Here is a 27,371-nt window from a genome sequence, read left to right as displayed (position 1 = left end):
TAGATTTTTGTTACAATTTGAAAAATTTTCCATTATAGCATAGAGTACCATCAAAATATACTAGTTTCGTGGATAAGTTGGGAGTAAAGTACTGTGCATAAACTTATCATACCTTGGTATAGAAATATGGTTTCAACTTTCAGATGGTACTCATGGAATGACAATCTAATGGTTCATAATTCTAGATTTAACTTTCAACCTTTATATATCTTAAAATTGTTTGAATTAAAATTTAACCTGAGTGACAATATAGTAATCTTTTGAAAAATTAAGTTTTCATAAATAGTTTTTGAAAATAAAATTCGTGTAGTGATTAATTTTTTATCAGTTGAAGTAATACTTTGCATTTTAGTGGCCTCTAAGATCTTAAAACTTTGGAGACATGTAAGAAGCATTATTTTTAAGTGGAAAAACAGAGAGGGTAAGTGGTTTGCCCAAAGTTATAGTAAAATAATTATATTACATTTATATTTAATATTTTATTACTAGGATTAAATTCTATGTTAGTTTTAATTTTTTATATCAGAGTTAGTTGGTTCCCATATTGGCACTGATAATCAGGGCAATATAAATTTGCTTCTTTCATGAAAATCATGTGCATGTTACTCTTATTTTTCTGGCAATAATAGAGGATAATGTGGACTTTAAATCAGGAAATACGTTGTGCATTTCAGAAGTTTAGTAGGATGAGTACATTTATTTACACTAAATTTATTTAGTTAGGATAAGTTTTAGGTAAGTGGCTTTGTCATATTTGGGAAGATATATAATGATATTTAAGATTTTTAAAAAAGTCTATGAAGCATTTTAGCAAAGTAATTATGACCTTTATTTCCAATTCTTTTCCAGGCACATTTCACATTTTATGCAAAATATCCCCTTTCCTTCACCACAAAGACCGAGAATCCTTGTACAGGTAATCAAAAAAGAGTATATTTGAGGGGAGCCCTGAATATATTCATTATCATCATTGTAGAGTGGGGGTTTTGTGACTCTTTGGGTTTGAGGTGGGGTAGTATGCATTCATAAAGTCCTTGAATTTCCGGTATTTTATATCTTTACTAAACATCCTTTGTACTGTTTTTTTTTTTAATTTTGGGTGTACAGATTGGAATAATTTTAATTCCTGATTCATGACATTATCAACATTGGTCCATGTATAGACTTTTTGTAGCTATTTTCATAACTTAAAACCCAGAATTATGGGCATGTTTTTAATATGGGAGTGACTGATATTAAATATGAAATGAGTTAAGGTTGGAAGGTAAAAGTGAAATAGTCTATAATAGTGCTCTTCAAACTATTTATGTTAAAGGACTAGGTTTTATTAAATTTCCAATCTGTGGCAGACCTACATAAGTATACAGCTTGTGACATATGGAACTTACTATGTGAGATCTGTATAAACATGAACAAGTCTATATCCTGTCCAAAGACATAAGTTCACTGATTGTGATATTGGATGTGTGGGCAGTGTCAGATTGCCATAAAAATTTCTTAATGGCTTGCTCTCCATTTATATATTATCTTTTCCTGGACCCATAACGGTTTGCAAATTGGCACTTTGAGTAGCACTGATCTATAGAGGCAAGCATTTGAAAATTTTTTTCTAAGATGTTATCAATATTATATGTGACTAGTAGCCCTGCACATGAATCCGTGTGCCAGTAGCTCTCTAGCTACTGTCCTCCAGTAGCTCTCTGCCTGCTGCCCCGCCCTCCTGTAGCTCCCCCTGCCTCCCCCTCATAGCTTGCTGCCCTGCCCCCTCCTGTAGCTCTCTGCCACCTGCTTGTAGCTCGCTGCCCCACCCTCCTGCTGATCCGTGATCCGGTTGTTACCCCGTCGGTTGTTACGCTTCACGAGGTAACGACCATTTGCATATTACATCTTTATTATATAGGATATGATAGCATTAAGTCAAATATTGTTAATCTTGAATGTACTTCAGTTCAGCAAGTATTAATAAGTATTAAGTAACTTCCAACTGCTTACCAGCATGTAAATTTGAGGCTTTTAAAAAGCAATTATTTCATAATTTTAAGGTAATTCCATTTTCACTAATTAACTGAATCAAAATTCAATTGAATTAACAATTTGGTTAAAAAGAACGAATACAGTACTTCTGAGTAAATATAGCTATTGTTTTATATCTTAGTACATATTTCCAAAACTGTTGTGTTAGTCTGCACAGGAAAGTGTTTTCCTTGTTACCCATGATCTAAATGTTTAGGTTTCAAAATTGGCTTCGTTAATTTATCTTTTTTTTTTTTTTTAAGCTATCAGTCCATGATGCGCTAATATTATCGCAGCCAGTTTCCACACCTTTACCATTAAGGTAAATAATGCTATCTAAAATAATATATTTATTCATTTGGAGCAGAATGCTTTAAGACATTTTAAGGGTTAGGATAAGAAAGTGCTTGCAAACTATGTACGGTTAGCTTTAATGTTTCTAACTTTGATAGCTTGATGAATGGTGGGGCCATTTAAAAAATAGAATACTTAAGAGAGTTGCAAGATTAGATGTAAGGAATACCTTCCTTTTCTTCTCATCTCCCCTCCCCATATTCAGTTCATATAACTTCATATTCAAGGTGAACTGATTGTAACCTTCTAAAATGTCTTAAATCTACTAGCTTCTCTTCATCTGCATCACTAGTCTAGGCTAGCATGATCTTTCACCTGGACCACTTAAGTACCTATTAATTGATCGTCTTTGTTTTTTTCCCCCCTTTAGTTCTTTATTCATACTGCAGCCACTGTATTCTTTCATGAATGCAAACATAATTGTGTTATTTTTATCTTGGCATAATCTCTTGCTATTTTCATATACTATGAGAATAGTATATGAAAATAGCTTCCCTTGCTATGCTTTAGTCACAATAGATTTATTTCAATTTCTTGAATCTGACAAGCCTTTGTATATGTTCTTCCCTCCCAACCCCAAACCCCTACCTCCATTCTTTTAAGTCTGTTCATGTGGTTCATCTTCAGGAATATATTTCCTGATAAATACCCCTTTGTTACCAAGGGATGAATTTGAATCATTCTGTTAAACTCTTTCATTAGATTTGCTACTTTTCAGTGATAACTAAATCAGAACTTGAAGTTAACACTAGATTCTAGCTCTATTAATATATAGGAAATAATTTGATAAGCATATCTTAACATGTTTTAGCACAATAGTTCATAATCATCTCTTTTTCTCTCTTTTCCTAGTGGAGCCAACTTTAGCACCTTGTTAATGAATCTGGGTCCTGAGAATTGTGCAACATTGCTGCTCTTTGTTTTACTTGAGAGTAAGATTCTGCTGCATTCTCTGAGGCCAGCTGTGTTAACTGGAGTAGCCGAAGCTGTTGTAGCTGTAAGTATAGTATTTTTCCTTTTAGCACAGAATTATTGACAGAATTTTTACTCTGAAGATAAATTTTCTTTAACGAAAGTAACTTTGGAATTACCAGTATAAGTTTAACTTAAAAACAATAGTTTGGCAAAGAGAAATTTTCTCTGAGAGAAACTTTCAAATTCTAATTGTTCATCTTCTAGAGTTTTTCAGAGAATCTGTGATTACATAATAATAAAACTTGTGAATGAAACTCACTATATTAAATGAGAGGCTCTAGCCAATTTCAGCTGATCTAGTAATGGAAATAAATTACACAGTTACCTTCTCCCAATTTAAAAAAAAATTCTTTATTGTTTAAAGTATTACATATGTCTCCTTCTTCCCCCATTGACCTCTCCCTGGTCACTCCCAGCCCCCCAACACATGCCCTCACCCCCCTAGTGTCTGTGTGCATTGGTTATTCTTATATGCATGCATATAAGTAAGTCCTTTTGGTTGGTCTCTTAACTTGTGCGCGCCCCCCACCCGTCACCCCCTCCAGCCTTCCCTCTGAGGTTTGATGGTCTGTTCGATGCTTCTCTGTCTCTGGATCTATTTTTGTTCATTGGCTTATGTCAGTGGTCGGCAAACTCATTAGTCACCAGAGCCAAATATCAACAGTACAACGATTGAAATTTCTTTGGAGAGCCGAAAACCAACTTCTGCGCATGGACCACGAAGTTTCAATCACCCTGTACGTGCCCGCTCGCGCATGGTATTTTGTGGAAGAGCCACACTCAAGGGGCCAAAGAGCCGCATGTGGCTCGTGAGCCGCAGTTTGCCAACCACTGGCTTATGTTGTTCAACTTTCTTCCAATTTTAACTTTTAATCTTTGTGAGCCATTAACATATAGAAAATTCTAAGTGATTTTGAAATAGGATAATGTGCAAACGCTTGGTAGCATAGAGTAAGCACTGAATTAATACTTGTTAAATCAACAAATGGAATATGTCTCCAAGATCTTAATCTGGTCTGAGAAATGCTTTGAGGACTAAAAACAATGATAACATGTGAGACGATTTATGGGAAGCAAATAACTTCATTACATACATATTAATGTTCAAGTTTCCAGTTGCATGTGAAAGTAAAAGTCATTATAACATGAAAATATTTGTTAATGAACTGACCAGTTTTAGCAAGTTCCCACTCAAATATTCCTTCCTGTAAAACATCCATGCCCCTTTGTCAGAATCTTTGTGGCCCAGTCTCTTGATTGATTTCAGCAGTATAGTTCAAGGACAGGTGGAAAAGTTGCAACATAAAATTAGAAATTTTATGAAAAATGCAATATTGCTTGGAGTTTATGTCACTAATGTTGGAGAGCTCCTTGAATTGCATGCAGTACCATTGGTAAATGAGGATTTAGCAGTTAAAGCAATTTGAAGAAGAGAAAATAGAAAAGAATGCTGACAGGATAAATTCTTCAAAAGGAGAATTATTTGAATATCAAAGAATATAAAATAATTAATGGAGCCGTGTAGCAAAATTAATGAAACAAATGAGTATTTTTGTAACAGTGACCCTGTTTAAGGTTGCGCTGCATAAGTCAGAGGTGAAGACAAGGGTGTCATATTTTGCTATCAGATAGCTTTATACCAAAATTTCTTAAGTAGTTGTAGGTGAACAGAAGACAGTTTTCACTGAAGGAAATCTGAAATCCTTATAAGTTTTCTGTGCTAGTGGCTCTGACCCTCTGTTCTCTGATCTCCTTTTCTAATACTCTTCCCCTTGATTACTCTGTTCCAGCCACGCTGGACTCCTTGCTACCCCTGAAGCATGTTCAGCAGGTCCCATACCTTACAGCCTTAAAACCTTAAAGCTGTTCTTTCTCTTTGAAGCCCTCTTCTAGATATCCCCGTGGCTAAATCCCTCCTTTACGTTTTTCAGGTTTCTGTTCACTTGTCACTTTCTTAAGGAAGCTTACCCTGTTTGCCCTATTTAATAATACAACTTGTTTCCTTTTCTTCTGAACTCTAATCCTCTTCACTTGACTTGACTTTTTCATTTTTCTGTAGTGCTTAGCAATCCTGACATGGTCTGTATTTCATTTATTATGTCTTCTGTTTATTTTCTGTCTCTTCCTGCTAGATCAGGAGTTGGCAAGCTATGGTCCAGGAATCAAATCCTGCCTGCCACCTGTTTTTGTAAAATTTTACTGGGACATAGGCCATTTATTTACATATTACCTATGACTGCTTTCACGTATGAAGACAGTTAAGTATTGTGATAAACAATATGGCTCACTAGTCCTACATTTCCTATCTTTTACAGAAAAAGTTTGCTAACTCTTATGCTAAACTCTATACCTCACGAGGGCAGGGATCTTTGTTTTATTCACTGTTATGCTCCATCATTTAGAACAGTGCTTGGCACTTATTAAGTACGCAGATATTTGGTGAGTAAATAAATGAAGATAAAATTCCATTTTGAATAATCACCTGGAATAACTGGCAAAGATAGTAAATGCTAAGGGCATTTCTTTGGGGTGAGGGATGATGGATAAGATAGGAATTGAACTAGACCTTGAAAGACAACAAGAATTTTTATAGTAGAGGAAAACTTTTATCATCAATGATTAAAATTTTAATATTAGCTGATCATTAAAATTTTGATCTGGATTTTTAGTTAACCTTATCTTTTAAAAAAAACCCATAAGCATATGTGATACAATTAAGGTAGAGCTTTGTAAAGCAAACCTGGTAAAGATTCTTAAGGTATATTTTATTTTATTTATTTATTGTTGACACTGTTACAGATGTCCTCCATTCTCCCCTCTTTAGCCCCTTCTACCCAGCCCTTGCCCCATCCCCCACTCTGCCCATCACCACAGTTGTCTGTCTGTGTCCATGGACCATGCATATATGTTCTTTAGCTAATCTCTTCATCTTTATTTTTATGATGTCAAACTTTGCTGAAGTTGGATAATTTTATGTTATTTGAGTGGTTAGGAAATTTTCTTGTTGAAATTTTCAATTGAGTATTACCATTCCCAAGGGAATCATTTTAATTTTTTTGATTCCTTAGTGCTTTTAGTTGGATTTTAGTCAAAGGTTATCTTGAGACTTAATATATAGATGAAATGCATTGAGATTTAAAGATCATGAGTTTGTTTTATAATTTTTTTAGGCAATTCTATACTTTGACTTTTTCTGTAAAATTGAATGTGGGTTTTGTATAGACATTAGAAGGACTAACATCCAGAGAGCTGTTAGCATTTTTATTGTGCTTGTGATCATTGTCATGCTTAAAGGTTTTAATTACATTGGCTCATAGTATTGCTTAATAATATTTTATAGTCATTTAGTTTTTGAAAAGATGTTTAAGGTAAAAGAAACTAGACTTTACTGCTTCTTAGTGGTTCCTTTCATTAATATTAGTTAATTACATAATTTACTGCAAATTTCAAATTTGGCTAATTTTTAAAAACTTTTTCCCCAGATGATCTTTCCATTTCAGTGGCAATGCCCATATATTCCCCTTTGTCCTCTCTCACTGGCGGCAGTGCTTAATGCACCTGTACCATTTATAGTTGGAGTTGACTCAAGGTATTTTGATCTGCATGACCCACCACAAGATGTTGTTTGCATTGACTTGGATACAAACATGTTATATATGTAAGTTGATTCTTTTTATGCTATCTCCTGTTTATATTTTTCCTCATATTTAGATATAGCTCATTGAAAGCATCTAGAAATATGCTATTTTTAAAAGCTGTTAAGTCTTCATCAGCCCTAGCCAGTTTGGCTCAGTGGATAGAACGTTGGGCTGCAGACCGAAGGGTCCCAGGTTCCATTCCGGTCAAGGGCACATGCCTGGGTTGCGAGCTCAATCCAACATGCAGGAGGCAGTCAATCAGTGATTCCTTCTCATCATTGATGTTTCTATCTCTCTCTTCCTCTACCTTCCTCTCTGAAATCAATAAAAATATATATTTTTAAAAAGTCTTTTGCCAAAACCGGTTTGGCTCAGTGGATAGAGCGTCGGCCTGCGGACTGAAAGGTCCCAGGTTCTATTCCGGTCAAGGGCATGTACCTTGGTTGTGGGCACATCCCCAGTAGGGGGTGTGCAAGAGGCAGCTGATCGATGTTTCTCTCTCATCGATGTTTCTAACTCTCTATTCCTCTTCCTTCCTCTCTGTAAAATATCAATAAAATATATTTAAAAAAAAAAAAAAAAAAGTCTTTCATCAGTGAGTCACAACCAGAGCAAAGTATCAGAATCCTGGAAAGCTCTATGGTTTTGAAAAGAACATCTCTACATTATAGTAGTTTATATTTGAATAGTAATGTTAATGGCAGGCAGTAAATATTTATGTTTATCAAAAGAGAATAGGGATTTTTTAAAAAGGTTAAACACTGCTTTCAGAGCTGAAGAGTTGATATACTTTCTAGGTTTAATTCAAAATCCATGTGTAAGCTTTTAAAAAATGGGTTTACCTGTTTGAGTTTAGTTACAATATAGGGTAATATTATGTCATTTCCTTAGTTGTCAAGATTTAAATTTTATAAGGATGTATTTTTAAAAAATATGTTGTTATTGATTTTAGAGAGAGGGGAAGGAAGGGAAAGAGATACAGAGTGAGAGGAACAGAAAGAGATATATAGAGAGAGAGGAAGGGAGAGGGATAGAGATAGAGAGAAGAATAGAGAGATAAAAACATCAATCGGCTGCCTCCTTCAGGCCCCCTACTGGGGATCCAGCCCACAACCTTGGCAAAGTTCCCTGACCGAGAATTAAGCGATGACTTCTTGGTTCATGGATTGACCCTCAACCACTGATTCACACCACTGTAAGGATGCATTTTATTGCAGAGAAATTAATATTAAAAATCAGTGATAGTTTTCCCTGACTGGGTGACTGAGTTGGTTGTAGCATCATCCTATACACCAAACCATTATGGGTTTGATTCTCAGTCAGGGCACATATGTAGGTTGCAGGTTCCATCCCCGGAAGGGGCGCATCAGGTAGGGGCGCGTATGGGAGACAACCAATTAATCTTTTTCTCTCTTTCTCTATGTTTCTTTCTCTCCCCCTACCTCTTTCTCTAAAGTCAATAAAGAAACAACATATCATTGGGTAAGGATTAAAAAAAAATTACTCATAGTTTGTGTTTACTGGAGGTGATAAATATATACAGTAGTGGTATAACAAGGAGTTCAGAGAGTAGTGTACCACATTAATAAAGGAAGCAGCTCTGATAAATGCCTAAAAGCAAACCGCTCCACACTCCCCCATTCCTTAATGGGAAATGTAGTAAGTATGGAAAATTTCTTCATGTTGGTGCCAACTTCTAGATCTTGGAGTACTTATTCTATACTGTTTGAGATTAGGAGAAAATGAAAAGAGTAAGAACTTTGGTGAGACTTCAGTGGTCACAGCAATAGAATTGGTTGGAAAAACATCCCAAAGTGAACCAAAGGAATAACTTAAGGAAAGAAGAAAACATTTGCCATAACTTTCTTTTTTTTTCAATCCTCACTCGAGGATATTTTTCTGTTGATTTTTAGAGAGAGTGAACGAGAGAGGGAAAGACAAGAGAGAAACATTAATGTGAGAGAAACACCTCGATTGGTTGCCTCCTGCACTCGCCCTGACCAGGGCCTGGGCCGGGGAGGAACCTGCAACCAAGGTATGTGCCCTTTACTGGAAATGAACCCGGGACCCTTATCCAATGAGCCAACCATGCTGAGGCATATTGTTGTAACTTTAAAAATAATTTTGAAATAGATCTACCATTGTAGTTTGAAACTATAATTGTGGTGACTCTTTACTAGGTATATGTAGATTTACTTATAGCCTGGAAATAAACTACTTGTATGTACTAAATATTTCTTTTAGCAACATTTTGATGTTTTTTAGCTGCTATCCCTGAAAAACAGTTATTTTAGGATTGTATACATTGTGGTGCTTTTGGAAATGATTATTTATGAAGTTGTAACTCAGATGTGTACCTTATTTTATTTACTCTTCTGAATAAAATAATATTATGGAGATTCTTAATTTTGCCATTTTTAAATAACTTCTAAAATGTTTATTGATTAAAACATTGTTTTTTAAAATAACTTTAAATTTTTTTTTTTTAAATATATCTATTGATATTTTACAGAGAGGAAGGGAGAGGGATAGAGAGCTAGAAACATCGATGAGAGAGAAACATCGATCAGCTGCCTCCTGCACACCTCCCACTGGGGATGTGCCCGCAACCAAGGTACATGCCCTTGACCGGAATCGAACCCGGGACCCTTCAGTCCGCAGGCCGACGCTCTTTCCACTGAGCCAAACCGGTTTCGGCTAACTTTAAATTTTTTGCTTAACTGTACTTAAAGAATGATGAGATATCCCAGATACCCAAAAATTATAGAGGATAATGTAAATAACTCTCATGTATCCTCCATGCAGATGGAAAAAAATAGAATATTACCAATAAATCTGAAACCCTGTATACATATCTTGCATCATCTTGAATTTGGTGTTTATTATACTTGCCATTCTTTATGAGATTCATCCATGTTGATATATGTAGCTCTACTTCAATTTCAGTGTTTATAGTGTTGATGGACATTTAGATTGTACCTAGATTTTTACAATTATAAACAAGGCTGCTATGATCATTATTGTGCATATTTCTTTGAGTTCATGGGCAAGAATTCCTCTGAAGCATATACCTTAAAGAGCCAATGGTGGTTGGTAGGCTTTGTTAATGCCACGTTAATCTTCCAAGTTTACCACCTCTTCAGCAGCAAATGAGAGTTCTGTTTGTTTCATATCTTTGCCAATACTTGTTATGGTCAATATTAAAAATTTTTGCCAGTTTGATGGTAATGGAATCTCACTGTGGCTTTAATTCACATTTCCCTAATTAGTTGCAAATAGTACATTTATATTTCTTTTTGCCCTTTGGTTTTCCTCTCCTGTTAATTGGATTTTCCCCTTTTTTGGTAAATTTTCTTGTTTGGTTGTTTGCTTTTTTCTTTCGATTTGTGTAAGTCATGAAATACTCTCTTGTCATGAAATACTATCCTGGATATTCTTAAAGTGGTCAGGTTCTGCCTTTCTCTGTAGGTCTTTAATTCAGCTAAACTTGGTATTAGTGTACAACATGAAATACTCGTCATGAAATACTATCCTGGATATTCTTAAAGTGGTCAGGTTCTGCCTTTCTCTGTAGGTCTTTAATTCAGCTAAACTTGGTATTAGTGTACGACATAACATAGAGATACCATTTTATTTATTTATTTATTTATTTTTTACATGGACAAACAATTGTCACATAGCACTACTTATTGACTAGTGAGTTTATCTCTTCCCTACTGGTCTTCAGTGTCAACACTATTACATATCAGTTTCTATATTAGCATGGAATATAGCATTAATGCTTATTATTCTGTTCCTTTGTTTTAGTCTCCTGCTAGTATAACACTATATTTTTTATTTTATTTTAATTCTTTATTGTTTAAAGTATTACATATGTCTCCTTTTCCCCCCATTGACCTCTTCTCGGCCACTCCCACCTCCAGCACGTGCCCTCACCCCCCTACTGTCTGTGTCCATGGAACACTATCTTAATGACTTTAAAATTAAGTTGTGCACAACATGGATGAACCTTGAAAACATCATAATCCCATTTATATGAACTACCCAAGGTAAATCTATACACATAGAAAATAGGTTGGTGAAGATGGGAGAATCGGGTAATCGGAGATTAGTGACTAAGGGGATGCAGGGTTTCTTTTTGAGGTGATGCAAATATTCTAAAATGGATTGTGGTGGTGGTTATACAACTGAATATACTAAAAACCATCCAATTGTACACTTTAGGAAGATGAATTGTATGGTATGTGAATTATATCCTTTTTTTTTTTAAATATATTTTATTGGTTTTTTACAGAGAGAAAGGGAGAGGGACAGAGAGTTAGAAACATCGATGAGAGAGAAACATCGATCAGCTGCCTCTTGCACACCCCCCCCCGGGGATGTGCCCGCAACCAAGGTACATGCCCTTGACCGGAATCGAACCTGGGACCCTTCAGTCCGCAGGCTGATGCTCTATCCACTGAGCCAAACCGGTCAGGGCTGTGAATTATATCTTAACATTGTTTTAAAAAGTTGTGATGTGAGCCTGGCCAGTGTTGCTCAGTGGTTGAGCGTTGACCCATGAAGCAGGAGGTGACAATTCGATTCCCCATCAGGGCACATGCCCAGTTTGCAGGATGATCCCCAGTGTGGGGCATACAGTAGGCAGCCTATCAATGATCCTCTCTCATTATTGGTGTTTCTATGTCTCTTCCCTTCATCTCTGAAATTAATAAAAATAGATTTAAAAAGTGAGTTATGCCAAAACCGGTTTGGCTCAGTGGATAGAGCGTCGGCCTGCGGACTGAGGGGTCCCAGGTTCGATTTCGGTCAGGGGCATGTACCTTGGTTGCGGGCGCGTCCCCAGTGGGGGGTGTGCAGGAGGCAGCTGGTCGATGTTTCTTTCTCATCGATGTTTCTGGCTCACTGTCCCTCTCCCTTCCTCTCTGTAAAAAATCAATAAAATATATTTTTAAAAAAAAGTGAGTTATGATGTGATATAGCAAGTCTCTTTACTCCTGTTCTTTACAATTGTTTTGATATATTTTGTTCTTTCTTTTCCATTTAAATTTTAATATCAGTTTGTTAAGTTCCACACAAAATTACGTTGTGATTTTGGTTCGAATTCTATTAAATTTATAGATTAATTTGGGAATGAATGGCATCTTTTTGACATAGTCTCCCTACCTATGCATGTGGCATTTTACTTCATAAATATTTTGAAATTGTTCAATAAACCTGCATCTTTCTCAATAAAGACCATCCACATCTTTTGTTAGACTTACTTATTCCTAAGTAACTTATAGTTTTTATCATTACTATAAATGGTATTTTAAATTACATTTGTACTTGTTAGTTGTTGGGTATAGGAATGTTAAACTGATTTTTATATAGTGGGTTTTCTGCCCAGCCACTTAGTTGAATTCTTTTAATGTGTCTGTAGATTCTCTTCAATTTTCTGACTATAAGCAATTACATTATCTACAATTCTTATTTTTAAATTTCTTGTCTTAATTCTCTGGCAAAAATCCTAGTGTGATGTTGAATGGTAGAAGGTAGGCATAGCCAGTATCTTGTCTTGTTCCTAATTTCAAAGGGAAAGATTTGAGAGTTCATCATTAAGTATGATTATTGCTTTAAAGCAAGAATTGACAATCCAGCCCAAGGCCTGAATTTACAAATAAAATTTTAGTGGAACACAGCTCATATTGTCCAAGGCTGCTTTCATGCTACAGTGGCACATTTCAGTAGTATGACATAGGCACAATGGCCCTCAAAGCATGAAATATTTATTATCTGACCCCAGAGTTTCCTAGCTCTATTCTAGGATTTTGATTACTTAATAATAAATTAAGGAGTTTTCCTTTACTTCTAGATTAAGAATTTTTAAAAAAATCATAAATAGGTGTTGAATTTTATAGTACTTTTGTACAACTATTGAGATGAGCATTAAAATCTTTAATATCGGTGTGGTACATTACATTATAAAATCATGTAGTTGTAAACAATTCTTATATTCCTGATATAAGCATCATCTTGTTCTTGTTTTTTTTAAAATATATTAGTGGATTAACTTTTCTAAGAATTTAAGATGCTTGCATTGATGTTCATAAATATATTGGCCTGAAGTATAGCAATAGGCGCAGCCCGTGGTTTGTACATAGTGCTTTCATCTTTATAGAGTTTTAAATGTTTCTTATTTCTATTAAAATATTTCATTTGACTCATGCATTATTTAAAAGTGTTCTTTTTGGCCCAGCCAGTATGGCTCAGTGATTGAGCATTGACCCAGGAACCAAGAGGTCACTGGTTCGATTCCCAGTCATGGCACATGCCAGGGTTTCAGGCTCTGTTCCCAGTAAGGGGTGTGCAGGAGGCAGCTGGTTGATGTTTCTCTCTCATAGATGTTTTTATCTCTCCCTCTTTCTCTAAAAATCAATAAAAACATAAAAAATAAACGTTCTTTTGAACTTCCAAGGTTTTTTTTCTTCAATGCTAACTCAGTTGAATTGTGGTGAGAACATGCTTTGTATGTCACTGACACTCTGATATTTGTTGAGATTTGTTTCTAATAGGTAATTTAAAATCTCAAGTCAATTAAGTTCGACACTTAAAATAATTCTAAAATACTGTTGAAGCAAGAATTTAGTGTTGTATTCATAACTCTAGTATTGAAAATCTATGTTGGAGGGTTAATATGAGATGACCAAATTTGATTCAAGATAATTGAAATGAAAAGAGAAGCTCCTTGAAAACTACTTATTCAGACTGTCTGTATCAATTGTAACTTCAGTAAAAATAGCCTTTCTATATTCTTTTTTAGTTTGACATAAGAATTTTAAGTAAAAGCAGATTGAGATGTTTTATTAGTTATATTTAGTTATATTTTTATTTAATAGATCTGATGAAAAGAAGAACATGAACTGGAAGCAGCTTCCCAAAAAGCCATGCAAAAATTTACTTAGCACCTTGAAGAAATTGTATCCCCAGTTATCTTCAGGTAAATGTGAGGAAAAGGAATATTTTAATGAAAATTCTTCTTACTTTAAACACAATTTTGCTCTGCTTAAGACAAGTTTCATTACAAAACAAAATTCCAGTAACAAGAAATTAATATTGTGTTTCGTGATTTTTTAAGTGTGTTGTTTGTGCTCTGATCTCTGTTAGCCCGGGCCAATGATGCCATCACATTAATGGAGAGAGGAATTTCAGGAAGTCACAGGCTTTATTTTGATAGTTTCCTTAATTGTTCAATCATTATATATATGTACATATATATATAACATTATATATTAACTAGAGGCCTGATGCACGAAAATTGTGCAAGAGTAAGTCCTCCCCGCCACGGCTGCCTCGGCCCTTGCCCAGGCTTCATCTGGAAGGTCTGGATGGTCATTCCACTGTTCAGCCATTCGGTCGATTTGCATATTATGCTTTTATTATTATAGATGTCATTTTCTTGTTTTATTTGCTAGTTCACCAAAAAACTCAAGAAGGTTCAGCAATTGAGATGACTCCAATTGAAGCAGATTTCTCCTGGCAAAAAAAGATGACTCAACTTGAGATGGAAATTCAAGAGGCATTTTTGCGCTTTATGGCATCCATTTTAAAAGGATATAGATCATATCTCAAACCAATAACAGAGGCTCCTTCAAATAAAGCCACAGCTGTTGATTCATTGTTTGACCGACAGGGTGAGTGGCATTGAAAATACAATTACTTTTTATAGAAAAGAAAAATACTTCGTATTTGGTATTGCTACCAAAAAAAATTTACTACCTGAATTTTTAAAAATTTAAAAAATTTTTGAATTTTCAGAAATTAAAATTAAAATATACTTCTGTGTGTTTATAGTCTGATTCTATGAATATAATTTCTTTTTTTATAAATATATTTTTATTGATTTCAGAGAGGAAAGGAAAGGGAGCGAGAGATAGAAGCATCAATGATGAGAGAATCATTGATTGGCTGCTTCCTGCATGCCCCTTACTGGGGATCGAGTCCACAACCCGGGCCTCTGCCCTTGACTGGAATTGAACCTGGGACCCTTCAGTCCGCAGGCCAACCCTCTATCCACGGAGCCAAACCAACTAGGGCTGAATATAATTTCTAATACCTCATTTTTTTCCTGAGAAATCTGAAGCTGTAGGACTTTAATTATAAAAAGTCAGAGATGATGCTTGTATTTATAATATTACCTAGTCACTTATTTTAGTAAAATGTAATTTGCTTTAGATGTTTCTTCAGTTTTGCATAATATTTTGATTTATATACTCTTTGCTTTAAAATATTTCCTAACAATTAGTTTTTGAAATAAAGCCACCAGTTTTAAAATTAAGAAAAACATCCTTGTTCCAGGGGGAAACACTATGCTCATCTTTTTTATTTTAGGGAGTTATAAAGCTTGTTGTTATTATTTAGCTACTCTTATAATATGTAGTAGCAACCTTACATTTTCATTAATATTTATATAAAAATTATATTACATTTCTATATTTTTATCTAGCAGTTACTTAAAAATAATCTGTATTTTCCTAGCAATCTTTTTGTCTTTTATCATTTCTGTTTCAGAATAACTTCTCTCTCAAATATTTAGCCACTACTTAGCAAGCTCAATTAATTATTATATAGGGATATAAAGAAGAATTAAATCTAGCTCTATGGGATACTAAATAAGAAACAATCTAAGATGATTTTTTTAAATAGAGCAAGTACTCGAGAAAACAGATTTTATGCAGTTAATTCAATGAGAGGGTCTAAAAATTAAGAAAAAAGAAACATTCAAATGAAAATTTTGGAAGATTTATGAAGGAAGAGCATGACTTTGAAGAACTTAGATAAATGAAATGAGCAGGAAAGGATTTCTAAAAACAATAGGCATTAAAAATTAAATCTGAATTAGAATTTCTTCCTTGCTATTTATGAAACCTTTCTGGGGTTCTGTCTTCTCATTAATAAGATGGGAATAACACCTAGTTTATGCATGGTTGTGAAGATTAAGAAAATGTATGTGGAGCAACTAGTAAAAGTATAATATTCAGTACTCATCATAACAGCTCTTATTGTTAGTGGTAATAATGGAATGGAAGAAACCTCAACAACAAAAGCACAAGGCATGTGTTTTAGTTCATCAGGTCTATCATAACATAGTACCATGGATTGGGTGGCTTAAACAACAGAAATTTCCTCATATTTGTAGAAGCTAGCTAGAAGGTCAAAATCAATGTGTTGGCAGGATTGGTTTCCTCTGAAGTCTCTCTTCTTGGCAGGTCATTGGTTTGTCTTTATTGAGCAGGAAAACAGCAAAAAAGGAAGGATCTGATTATTTGTTAAGGAAAGGGTATGTTTTGTTTTTTTTGTTTGTTTGTTTTTTTCAATGAGAGAGACTTGAGTATGCTGGTAAGTAGCTAGTAGAGAGGAAGACTTTCTGAGAATACTGAAGGGGCTGGAATCCCAGGCTGATGTGATAGGCTTTGCCTTAGATAGGAGTACTGGACATATCCATTGTAAAAAGAAGGAAGGAATGAATGATAATTGCAGAAAGAGTAATATATTTTATAGTGAGATAATGAAGGTAGTTCTCATTTAATGATTTTCATTTTTTTGGCAATGTAAGGTATGGTCTTTTGGGAATGGGGGAAGAAAACATGGAGGGAGAACATTTGAGAACTGCAAATAACTGTGAAATAATGGGTAAAGGGAAATTATGTTGATTCCAAAAATGTAGTAGGGTTGCTGGTCAGGGACAAAAGGTACAGTATTATATAAGTGATTCTGATCCACCTAGTTGTGGAACATTCCCCCCCCCCCCCCCGCCCGCCCCCTTTTAACTTGTGCTCAGCCACACTGGTGCAGATCCAGAGAAAGCAGACAAATACATTCCTCCAGGGCTAGGTTATACTAGATGGATTTGCCAAAAAAGACAAAGGACATAAGAATTGAGAGTGTTGCCAAGAAAGTAATTGAAATGATGGACATGGACATGGAATCAGTATTGGATAGATAGAGAAGTGAAGACAGGGAGGGAGTAGGTAGAATGGAAAAAGGGTAAAAGGATTGTAGATTTCAATGAGCTTACCTTCCCTCCACCCCTCCCCTCGCCCCCCCAAAAAAAGCCTTTGGAAGAGTACTAAAGTGAGCAAGCAAACCAGACAGATAGGGGTAATGGTCAAAGAATAACATGCAAATTAAAGATTTGGGAGGCAGAGCTTTTTTGTTTTTTAATTTAAATTCTTTATTGTTTATTACATAAGTCTCCTTTTTCCCCCATTGACCTCTCCCCAGCCGCCCCCACCCCCCAGCACATGCCCTCACTCCCCACCACTAAACTGTGTCCATTGGTTATGCTCATATGCATCCATACAAGTCCTTTGGTTGATCGCTTACCCCCTCACTCCCACCTTCCCTCATAGGTTGGACAGTCTGTTTGATGCTTCTATGCCTCTGGTTCTATGTTTGTTCATCAGTTTATGTTGTTCATTGTATTCCACAAATGCGTGAGATTGTATGATACTTATCTTTCTCTTACTGGCTTATTTTGCTTAGCTTAATGCTCTCCAGTTCCATCCATGCTGTTGCAAATGGTAAGAATTCCTTCTTTTTTTACAGCAGTGTAGTATTCCATTGTGTAGATGTACCACAGTTTTCTAATCCACTCATCTGCTGATGGGCACTTAGGCTGTTCTCAAATCTTAGCTATTGTAAATTGTGCTGCTATGAATATAGGGGTGCATATATCCTTTGTGATTGGTGTTTTTGTTTTCCCAGTAATCCCACTTCTAGGCAGAGCTATTTTTAATGATAGCAAGAAGAGGCCAGAGTGTGTGTGTGACTTTGTGTACAAGTTGGTGGTAGAGATGGAATAGATCACAGATCATTGACAGGGTTCAATGGTTTGTGCTTAGTGGGTGTTGAAGAATGATGATGATAGGAATTGGAGAGGAGAAGGCTTTGAAGTAGGTGCTCTGGTCTTCAGTGAATGAAGGAGAGTGTTCCTAAGACAGTAGATGACTATAATTGGTAGGGGAAAGGGTAGAATACCAGATGCTTGAACCTTCAATGAGCAGAAATTTTTACAAGACAATACAGAAATAATTGTCAGGTGGCATTGCAGAAGAATGACATAGACATTACTTGTTTGAGAATATGTAGAATATCAGAAATTTCTATTGAGAGCTGTAGGACTAGAGCTTTCTTATAAGAGATTCACATTTCAGTGAAAAGGTTAATGGTATAAATTAAGCATTTTTTTAAATTTAATAAATCTTTATTGTACAGATTATTACAATTGTTCCTCTTTTTTCCTCCCATAGCTCCCCTCCACCCGGTTCCAACCCCACCCTCTGCCTTTACCTCCCCCGCACTGTCCTCATCCATAGGTGTATGCTTTTTGTCCAGTCTCTTCCCCCACCTCCCACACCCCTTCCCCCGCTCCCGAGAATTGTCAGTCCACTCCCTTTCTATGCCCCTGATTATATTATATTCACCAGATTATTCTGTTCATCAGATTTTTTATTCACTTGATTTTTAGATTCACTTGTTGATAGACATGTATTTGCTGTTCATAATTTTTATCTTTACCTTTTTCTTCTTCCTCTTCTTAAAGAATACCTTTCAGCATTTTATATAATACTGGTTTGGTGTTGATGAACTCCTTTAGCTTTTTCTTATCTGTGAAGCTCTTTATCTGACCTGCAATCTGAATGATAGCTTTGCTGGGTAGAATAATCTTGCTTGTAGGTTCTTGCTATTCATCACTTTGAATATTTCTTGCCACTCCCGTCTGGCCTGCATAGTTTCTGTTGAGAAATCAGCTGACAGTCGTATGGGTGCTCCCTTGTAGGTAATTAACTGTTTTTCTCTTGCTGCTTTTAATATTCTCTCTTTGTATTTTGCTTGTGGCATTTTAATTATGATGTGTCTTGGTGTGGTCCTCTTTGGATTCCTTTTGTTTGGGGTTCTGTGCACTTCCTGGACTTATAAGTCTATTTCTTTCACCAGGTGGGGGAAATTTTCTGTCATTATTTCTTCAAATAGGTTTTCAGTATCTTGCTCTCTCTCTTCTTCTGGCACCCCCATAATTCTGATGTTGGTATGCTTGAGGTTGTCCCAGAGGCTCCTTACACTATCTTCAAATATTTGCATTCTTTTTGCTTTTCTGGCTGAGTGTTTTTTGCTTCTTTGTATTTCAGATCTTTGACTTGATTCTTGCGGTCCTCTAGTCTGCTGTTAGGTCTCTGTATAATATTTTTTATTTCAGTCAGTGTATGTTTAATTTCTAGTTGGTCCTTTTTCATATCCTCGAGGGTCTCGCTAAATTTATCAGCCTTTTCTAGGAAATTCTTGAAAAACCTTATAACCGTGGTTTTGAACTCTATATCCAGTTGTTTGCTTTCCTCCATTTCTGTCATTTGTGACCTGTTTCTTTGTCTCTGCATTTTCATTGCTTCCCTGAGTTGGTAGAGTAGCTTTGTGTGGTAGGTGTCCTCTAGGGCACAGTGGCTCAGCCTCCCCAGTTACCTGAGGTGGACACTCTTCGTGCACCCCTTTGTGGACTGTGTGCTCAGCCTTGTTGTAGTTAAGTCTTGATTGTTGTTGGTATCACTGGGAGGAATTGACCTCCAGGCCAGTTGGCTGTGAGGATCAGCTGTGTCTACGCTGGGAGAACTTCTGTGCTGGAGACACTCTTTTGAGACAAGACTTGCAAAATTGCAAAAGCCTCTGTGCTCAGCTTGGATGGGGAGGAGTTTCAGGGCAGAGCAGACAGCCTTGGTTTCCCATCAGCTCTGCCCTGTGAGGCCCCTGGGTCTCAGTGTCCCTTGGTAATTGCTGCAAGCACCTCTGAGAGAAAGCCGCCCTCGAGTTCCGCCTGCTGCCAGACAGTCCAGTTTCTCCCCGAATGAGTTGGGGTTCCCAGAGTCTTGCCCGGAACTGGAGTTCAGCGCAGTCGGAGCTTCCGTCTCCCTCCAGCCGCGCACTCAGCCTCCTGCGCATTCAGCAGTCAGTCCTCTCTGTGCGCACGCACCTCTGGACCTCTGCCTTCCGCAGCTCCCGAGTCTTGGTGTGCTTTCTCTTTTCCTGACAGTCCAGATCCCCCTGAATGAGTCTGGTTTCCCAGTGTCTCGCCCGGGACTGGAGTTCAGTGCAGTCGGGAGCTTCCTTCTCCCTCCTGCTTTAGAAAGCCAGCCGCGCACTCAGCCGCCTGTGCACACAGCCGCCCATCCTCTCCGCGTGCGAGTCTCCGTACCTCAGCCTTTTGCAGCTCCTCTGAGTCTCAATGTGCTTTCCTCTTTTCTTCTAGTTGTAGAATTTCCACTCAGCCAGCTTTCCTGTGGTTCTGGATGGTGTCCGTTTTGTCTTTTAGTTGTAGTTTTGATATTGTTGTGTGAGGCAGCAGTTTAGGTGTTTACCTATGCCGCCATCTTGGTTTCTCTAAATTGAGCATTTTTGTAGTTGAATCAGGCAGAAGGTGCTATGGTTACTAGAAGGGTCTATATAAGACTATTATATTGATATGTAGAAGTTTAAAATAATGTTTAATATAACATCTAGTTCCACTTTAAAATTTGAATTTAATTGTAATTTTGTTTCAGGATTTTTAAAAAGTCGAGATCGTGCCTATACAAAATTCTACACCTTTTTATGCAAAACACAGATTTTTATTCGTTTCATTGAAGAATGTAGTTTTGTAAGTGATAAAGATACTGGATTGGCATTTTTTGATGACTGCGTAGAAAAGGTAAAAGGTTTTCCTATACAGCAATGTTAAGGAAAAATTTTAACAGTTTGGCTAGCTGTATGTATAATCATCATCATTATTATTATTAGCCCAAATGATCTGAAGGAGACAACATAGGGTGTGTGTGTGTGTGTGTGTGTGTGTGTGTGTGTGTGTGTGTCTGGCTGTCTGTCTGTCTGTGGGTGCGTGCGCTTACAAGTACATGCAAGTGTCTGACTCTGGGCTTAATATAAGTAATTTTCCTGTGTCTAGTTTCTATCATACATAGCAAATTTTTCTCTTTGATTCTCACTTTGTAACTATGAAGTACTAAATTGACCCTCCTAAAACTTATATATTTAATTTATATGAATAAGATAAGATTTAGTAGTTGATTTACAAAATTTAGTTTTTTAGGAATAAATGGAGTCCTGTGTTCTTTTGTTTTAATGTCTTTCCAGATACTTTTGCTCATCTATTTCTTTTTTCCTAATGGAGGTTATTTGGAAATATGTTAAGTTTTTAAGCTTTACTCACCCATCCTAAGGAAATTCAAATTGATTCTTCACAATGGATGACTGACTTAGATTTATATTTTTTTCATCTTTAATAGAATTCTTATTTTTGCTATGTGGCTCTTGGGTCTGATTATTTATACAAACTATATATTATATAAAATTTAAGATTATATCCAAAAAATGTAGAATATTATGACATTGTATTTTTTATGGACTCCTAATGATTCATATGCCTTAGAAAACTTGATTAAGTTTCTTCCATTCTATCAGTGTAACCTAAAATTTCAGGGATACAATTAAAATTATTTAACATTTTAGTTTACTTATAAAAATGATAGTCCAGTATCATCCAGTTAGAGGGATGCTTAGATAATGTCAATCACTAATGCAGGAGTTTAATAATAATTAATTTTTTATTTGAGAAGCCCGATTCCTCTTGTGATTTGCCATCTTTTGCTAGTCAAGGTTTTATGAAAAAACTAATAAAAATAAATTGTTTTAATAGTCTCAAAAGAAGTATTATACTTTAGCCTAATATAGTATAGGGTCCCCAAAATTGTGAAGTGTTTTTATTTGTCCAGTATTAAAAAAGGATACTTTTTTAAAATAAGAATTTAAGATAATCTCTATTAAATTCATAGTAGACATTTTCACTAAGAATTTTTTTCTTTTTTTCTAGTTGTTTCCTGATAAAGGCACAGAGAAAACAGATAAGGTATTTTTTTTCTTAAGTTTTTGAAATTTCAGAACTAGGTCTTATTTAAATATAAATTAACTGGAAAAAAATTATTTTTCAGATTGATTTTGATTCAACAGATGATACCAAATTGATAGAACTAGATGATTCACAAAAAAGTGAGCACACTGTATTCATAATGCCACCAGAGCCACCTCCTGATGATGCAAAGGACCTGTCACCAAAGTACAGGTAGCAAGAATTCTTTAAAAGAGCTCTTTGGGCACAGATTTAATGATTTATTTTTATTATTTCTGATTATTAGTAGATACATATATCAATCATTTGTGAAGGTCATTTTCAAAATTTATTCAGTGAACTAATGGAGATGAATATTTTATAATGTCAGTGGATAGTCTTGTTTGAAAATAATCCAGATGTTGATCACTAGTCACCTAAACATTCAACCATATTTTAATCTTTAAAAAATTTATTTACTTTTGTGAGGTTCTGCTTCCTTTGGGGGTTTTTGTTGTCAATTTAAAGACTGTGTAATTCTTATTCATTAGTAAGATGTCAGAGTAAACCTAAAAGTAGAGGGGTAGGAATCATTCTTTATTAAAATAAATGTAAAGAATAGGATTTGGATGGAATCTTTTAAGAAATTAAAATGTATTTGATTGTTATTGTTATAATTGTGAAAAACACAATTTAATAAACTTAGAAAAGCAAACAACAAAAAAGAAAACTAGCACATCATTTTAGCACCAATACTTAGTTTGTTAACAACTGTATGTATATCTTTCCTGTCTTTTAGTGCATAAATTTGCACTTACTATACTTAAAACAAATATGGGTTCATCTTGTACATATTCTTTGTAACCTGTGTTTGCCTTTAATGGCCTGAACATGTTTCCATGCCAAAAAATATTTTTGTGCCATATCATTTCGAATGACCACATTACATGCATTTATTGTGATTTGTTTCACTAGTCTCCTGTGGATTGTTTGTAGTTCTTTGCTGTTTATATCTTTGTGTATATATACACAGTTATTTTCTTAGGCTGTTTTCTTAAAATAATATCAGGAGCAAAGAAAATATAAAATAACTGTCATAAAAATATGGAATTAATATATAATCTAAGAATGAAGAATATATACCATAGGGATTGAGTGGCTTAATTAAGTACCATTTTGATTGCATATTAACTATAGAATTCTATTTCACTTCGGCTTAATCACTATGCATTTGGACTCCAGGTATTGACAAACAAGATAAATAGAGAAAGGCAATACCTCCCAGAAGAAAATTGGCCAAAGGAGGCAATTTGTGAGAAGAAATCCCAATAGACAGTAATATGAAAAGATATTAAGCTTTTCTAGTATTCAAAGAAATGCAAACCAAAATGATGAGTAAAAGCATTTTTAATCTATCATATTGAAGATAAGCTATACTACCAGTTAAAGTGTATGTTGGAGTATATGCAAGTATAGCCTTTTTGGAAATAAATTTGTAGTGATTTATAATAATTTTTATTCTCTTGATAAATATGGACCATAGCAAACCCTGATATTAGGCATTATCCTAAGAAATTAAGCAAAAGTATTTACGAAGATATATATACAAAGATATTTAATTACAAAAATTTAGAAATAACCTAAAATGTCCAGCAGTAAAGAATTGGGTAAATTATTGTCTATCCCTAAAATGAAATTATTATGAATTTTTTTCTTTTAGATACCATTGCAAGGTACTTTTATGAAGAAAAACAAAATTACAAATTGTACTAAATATTACTTTTAAATATAAATTATCATTGAACACATGGGTTCTATTGCAAGGGTTAATTCCTCTGTCAAGTAAGATATCAGGGTTTTCTGTTTTCCATGGATTGGTTGAAAAAAAACCAAATAGGGTGGGGAGGAGCCAAAGTTTCTATATGGGTTGTCTATATATTTCATAACTACGTCATCTTACATTTTTGAAAAAAAATGTTTTCTGTATAACGATTTTGGGGAATAATATTGGGTACTATTTAAGGTTTAGAAATAGTCATCTAAATTCTGGAATAATATGAAGAGTTAATGTATTTTAAATCAGCAATTCTAATTTTGCTTTTTATTTTAGTTACAAATACTTTCCAAGACTGGACCTTAAGCTTTTTGATAGACCACAGGAATTGAAACTTCGTTTTAATAGACACCCTACTGGGAATAGCATTACAAACAGTCCAGCTCTCATGGCTAAGAGAAGTAAACAGGTTAGATATTCTTTATCTAATACATGCTAATTAAAAATGTAAAATATGTATATGTGATATGCAGCTTATAGTTTAGAATTATCACCCACAGCAACCATTTGAAGACCCACTGTGGTTGATAATGAACTAAACTAGATTTCCTGCAATCCTACTTACAATGTTGAGGCTTAAGTTTTTGAATGCTTACTAGTATGTTTATGCTTTAAAAGAATTCTTGGGAACCAAATACACTTTTTAAAAAACTTTATGGATATACTAGTAACTAGAGGCTCAGTGTATGACATTCGTGCACTGGAGTGGGGAGGGGGTCCCCTCAGCCCAGCCTGCACTCTCTTGCAGTCTGGGACCCTCGGGGGATGTCCACCTGCTGGGCCTAAGCTGGCAGGCGGACATCCCCCAAGGGGTTCTTAGCACTGCTGTGGAGGTGGGAGAGGCTCCCACCACCGCCACTGCGCTCACCAGCCGTGAGCCCAGCCTCTGGCTGAGCAGTGCTCCCCCAGTGGGAGTGCACTGACCACCACGGGGCAGCTCCTGCATTGAGCGTCTGCCCCCTGGTGGTCAGTGCGCGTCATAGTGACCGGTCATTCTGCCGTTCAGTTGATTTGCATATTAGGGTTTTATTATATAGGACTAGAGGCCTGGTGCACGAAAATTCATGCACTGGAAGGGGGGTCCCCTCAGCCCAGCCTGCATCCTCTCACAATCCGGGACCCCTTGGGTAGGGTCCCTAGGCCTGGCAACAGGGCCTATCAGGGCTTTCCTTCCCCAGGCTGCAGGCAGCTGGCCCCACCCTCGCCGCTGCCACTGCTTGCCATCTGTGCAGCACTGCCCCTCCTCCCCTGCCACCGGTGGCCTCCCTCTGCAGGTGACAGGCTGGGGTGCAATGGCTTGGCTGGCCTGGGCCTCCCTCTTTCTTTGCTGGGGGGCGGGGCCCTAACTGCTGGTCTGCCTACCTGATCACCCCTAATCACTCTGCCTGCCTGCCTGCCTGATTGCCCCTAACTGCTTTCTTGGGGGCAGAGCCAGCCCGGTGAGGGGCCGTCTGCCTACCTGATCACCCCTAACTGCTGGCCTGCCTACCTGATCTCCCCTAACCGCTGGTCTGCCAACCTGATCACTCCTAAACCTTCTGCCTGCCTGCCTGCCTGATTGCCCCTTACCGCTTGCTTGGGGGCGGGGCCAGCACTGACTTCCAGTTGGTCAGCCTCCAGTCGTTACTGGTCATTATGACCCAGGGTTTTTATATATATTAGGATAATTCACATACTATACAATTCACCCATTTAAAGTGTACTCAGTGCCTTTTAGTATATTCACAGGGTTGTGCAACCACACCACAATCAATTTTAGAACATTTTTGTCACCCCTAAAAGAAATCTCGCACCCCTTAGCTGTTAACTTCCAGGTTTTCCCCCCACAGCACCAGGCAACCGCTAATCTATTTTTTGTCTCTATAGTTTTGTCTATGCTGGACATTTCATATAAATGGAATTGTATAACATGTAGCCTTTGTGACTGGCTTCTTTCACTTCTGATGTTTTTAAGGTTCATCAATGTTGTTGCATCATGTATCAGTACTTCATTTATTTTTATTGCTGAATAATATTCCCCTGTGTGGATATATACCACATTTTATTTATCCATTCATGGACATGTGAGTGGTTCCTACTTTTTGGCTATTATGCATAGTGCTGCTATGAACATATGTGTGTTTTCACTTCTCTTGGGTATATGCCTAGAAGTAGAATTGCTGTGTCATATGGCAACTCTTTAACTTTTTGGGGAACTGTCAGACTGTTTTCCACAGTGGTTACACCATTTTCCATTTCCCACCAGCAGTGTATGAGAGTTCCAATTTCACTACATCCTTGTCAGTTCTTATTATCTGTCTTTTTTATTATAGCTTCCTAGTTGGTGTGAAGTGGCATTATTTTGATTTGCGTTTCCCTCATGGTTAATGTGAATGTAATTTATACTGACTACTACATTCAAAAGGGGGTACAAGTGAGTTAACTTATAATATCTTGCTTTAATACCATATCTGATTTAAGTGTAAAGAGTTAAGCTATAGTTAGGTGTGAATTAAAATTAAACATCTTTTATACATATACTGACATTTTGGGAGTCTATAAAACATGGAAAATTTCAAAATGAAATTCTTAGTTCAGGTTTTACCAATTCTTATATAATCCCTCAAATCTGAGATTAACCTGAGGTGTTCCTTAACTTCATATAGAACACATTTCTCTCAATGTTGTCTGAAGGGATTTTTTTACCCTACCAGCTTACTAAAGGCACGTTTTTAAAATGAGAAAATTTTGTTCCTAAGTTTTTTTTGTTTGTTTTTCTGTTTTTGTTTTTTTATTTTGTTTGTTTTGTTACTAAATCTTTAAATCTCATTTTCATCATCTTTTTCTTTTTTTCCAGGCTAGCTGGAAAAGGAAAGGAACTGTATTTTCAAATATATCTTCAAGTCTCGTAGAAATAAAGATCATGAGAAACTTAATACACCAGGATATTTTTTCTTAGAACATATCCCAGTAGAGGGATCTTGAGTGTAAGGCACACTATAGCAGTTTGATTTATCTGGAAGACTCTATAGTATCTAGAGTTAAAGCTCAGCAGGTGATTTTGATACCTAGTCTCTCTTCCACTCAAATCAGAATGAAAATCAGAGGTTGAAAACATGACTGTTGAACAGTTAGGTAGGAAGGTCAGTGATCTTTCTCAGACTATGTTGACCTCAAAGCAGTAGGGCTTTTTATGTAATCATCCAGTGAAGGAATTAACACAGACTGTAGTGAGGGAGGTTAAAGTGGAAATCTTGGCAGGAAATAGTTTAGGGCATTTTAACTTTTTAGCAGGGAGAAGAGTGAGAAGACTAACTTTTCAAAAATGACATTGAAGAACTTGTAAGCTATCAATGGTTAAACCCCTTTCATCCATCAAACATGAGTGCCTTCTATGTGAAGGGCACCTAATTATTATATTATAAAAATATGAATCATCTCTGCTTTTAAGGAATTTCTAGTGTATTATGCTCACCAACAAATAGTTACAGTACAATATAAGTGCTTCTGTAGGTGAATGTTGAAAGGCCCTGTGGCACTAAGTAGAAAGCCACTCACAAAAGTAAAAGTATGAAATGCTTGATTTTAGAGTAAAATTTGACATTATATTCTTTTTTCCCTTTTCCTTTTCACTTTCCCCATTGTAATGAATTTTAGTAAATACCATAAT

The 27,371-nt window shown here is 36.0% G+C and overlaps 1 protein-coding gene across 1 annotated transcript in view; it reads left to right on the top strand.

Moving 5' to 3' along the window:
• Positions 1-27,371, top strand: part of DENND4C (DENN domain containing 4C) — a 126,577-nt gene that overhangs the window by 43,113 nt on the left and 56,093 nt on the right. Inside the window, exons 7-16 of the mRNA XM_080669158.1 lie at positions 850-916; positions 2,277-2,335; positions 3,220-3,364; positions 6,825-7,000; positions 13,859-13,959; positions 14,435-14,653; positions 20,552-20,697; positions 21,874-21,909; positions 21,992-22,122; positions 23,999-24,131. Of these exons, the coding sequence (XP_080525284.1) occupies positions 850-916; positions 2,277-2,335; positions 3,220-3,364; positions 6,825-7,000; positions 13,859-13,959; positions 14,435-14,653; positions 20,552-20,697; positions 21,874-21,909; positions 21,992-22,122; positions 23,999-24,131 (1,213 nt within the window). The remainder of the gene's footprint in view (positions 1-849; positions 917-2,276; positions 2,336-3,219; positions 3,365-6,824; positions 7,001-13,858; positions 13,960-14,434; positions 14,654-20,551; positions 20,698-21,873; positions 21,910-21,991; positions 22,123-23,998; positions 24,132-27,371) is intronic.

Source organism: Plecotus auritus, assembly GCF_963455305.1.
Source record: "Plecotus auritus genome assembly, chromosome: 5".
In the NCBI taxonomy this organism is placed as follows: domain Eukaryota; kingdom Metazoa; phylum Chordata; class Mammalia; order Chiroptera; family Vespertilionidae; genus Plecotus; species Plecotus auritus.
Note: the sequence above shows the minus strand (reverse complement) of the source record. Positions and strands in the feature narration are given on the sequence as shown.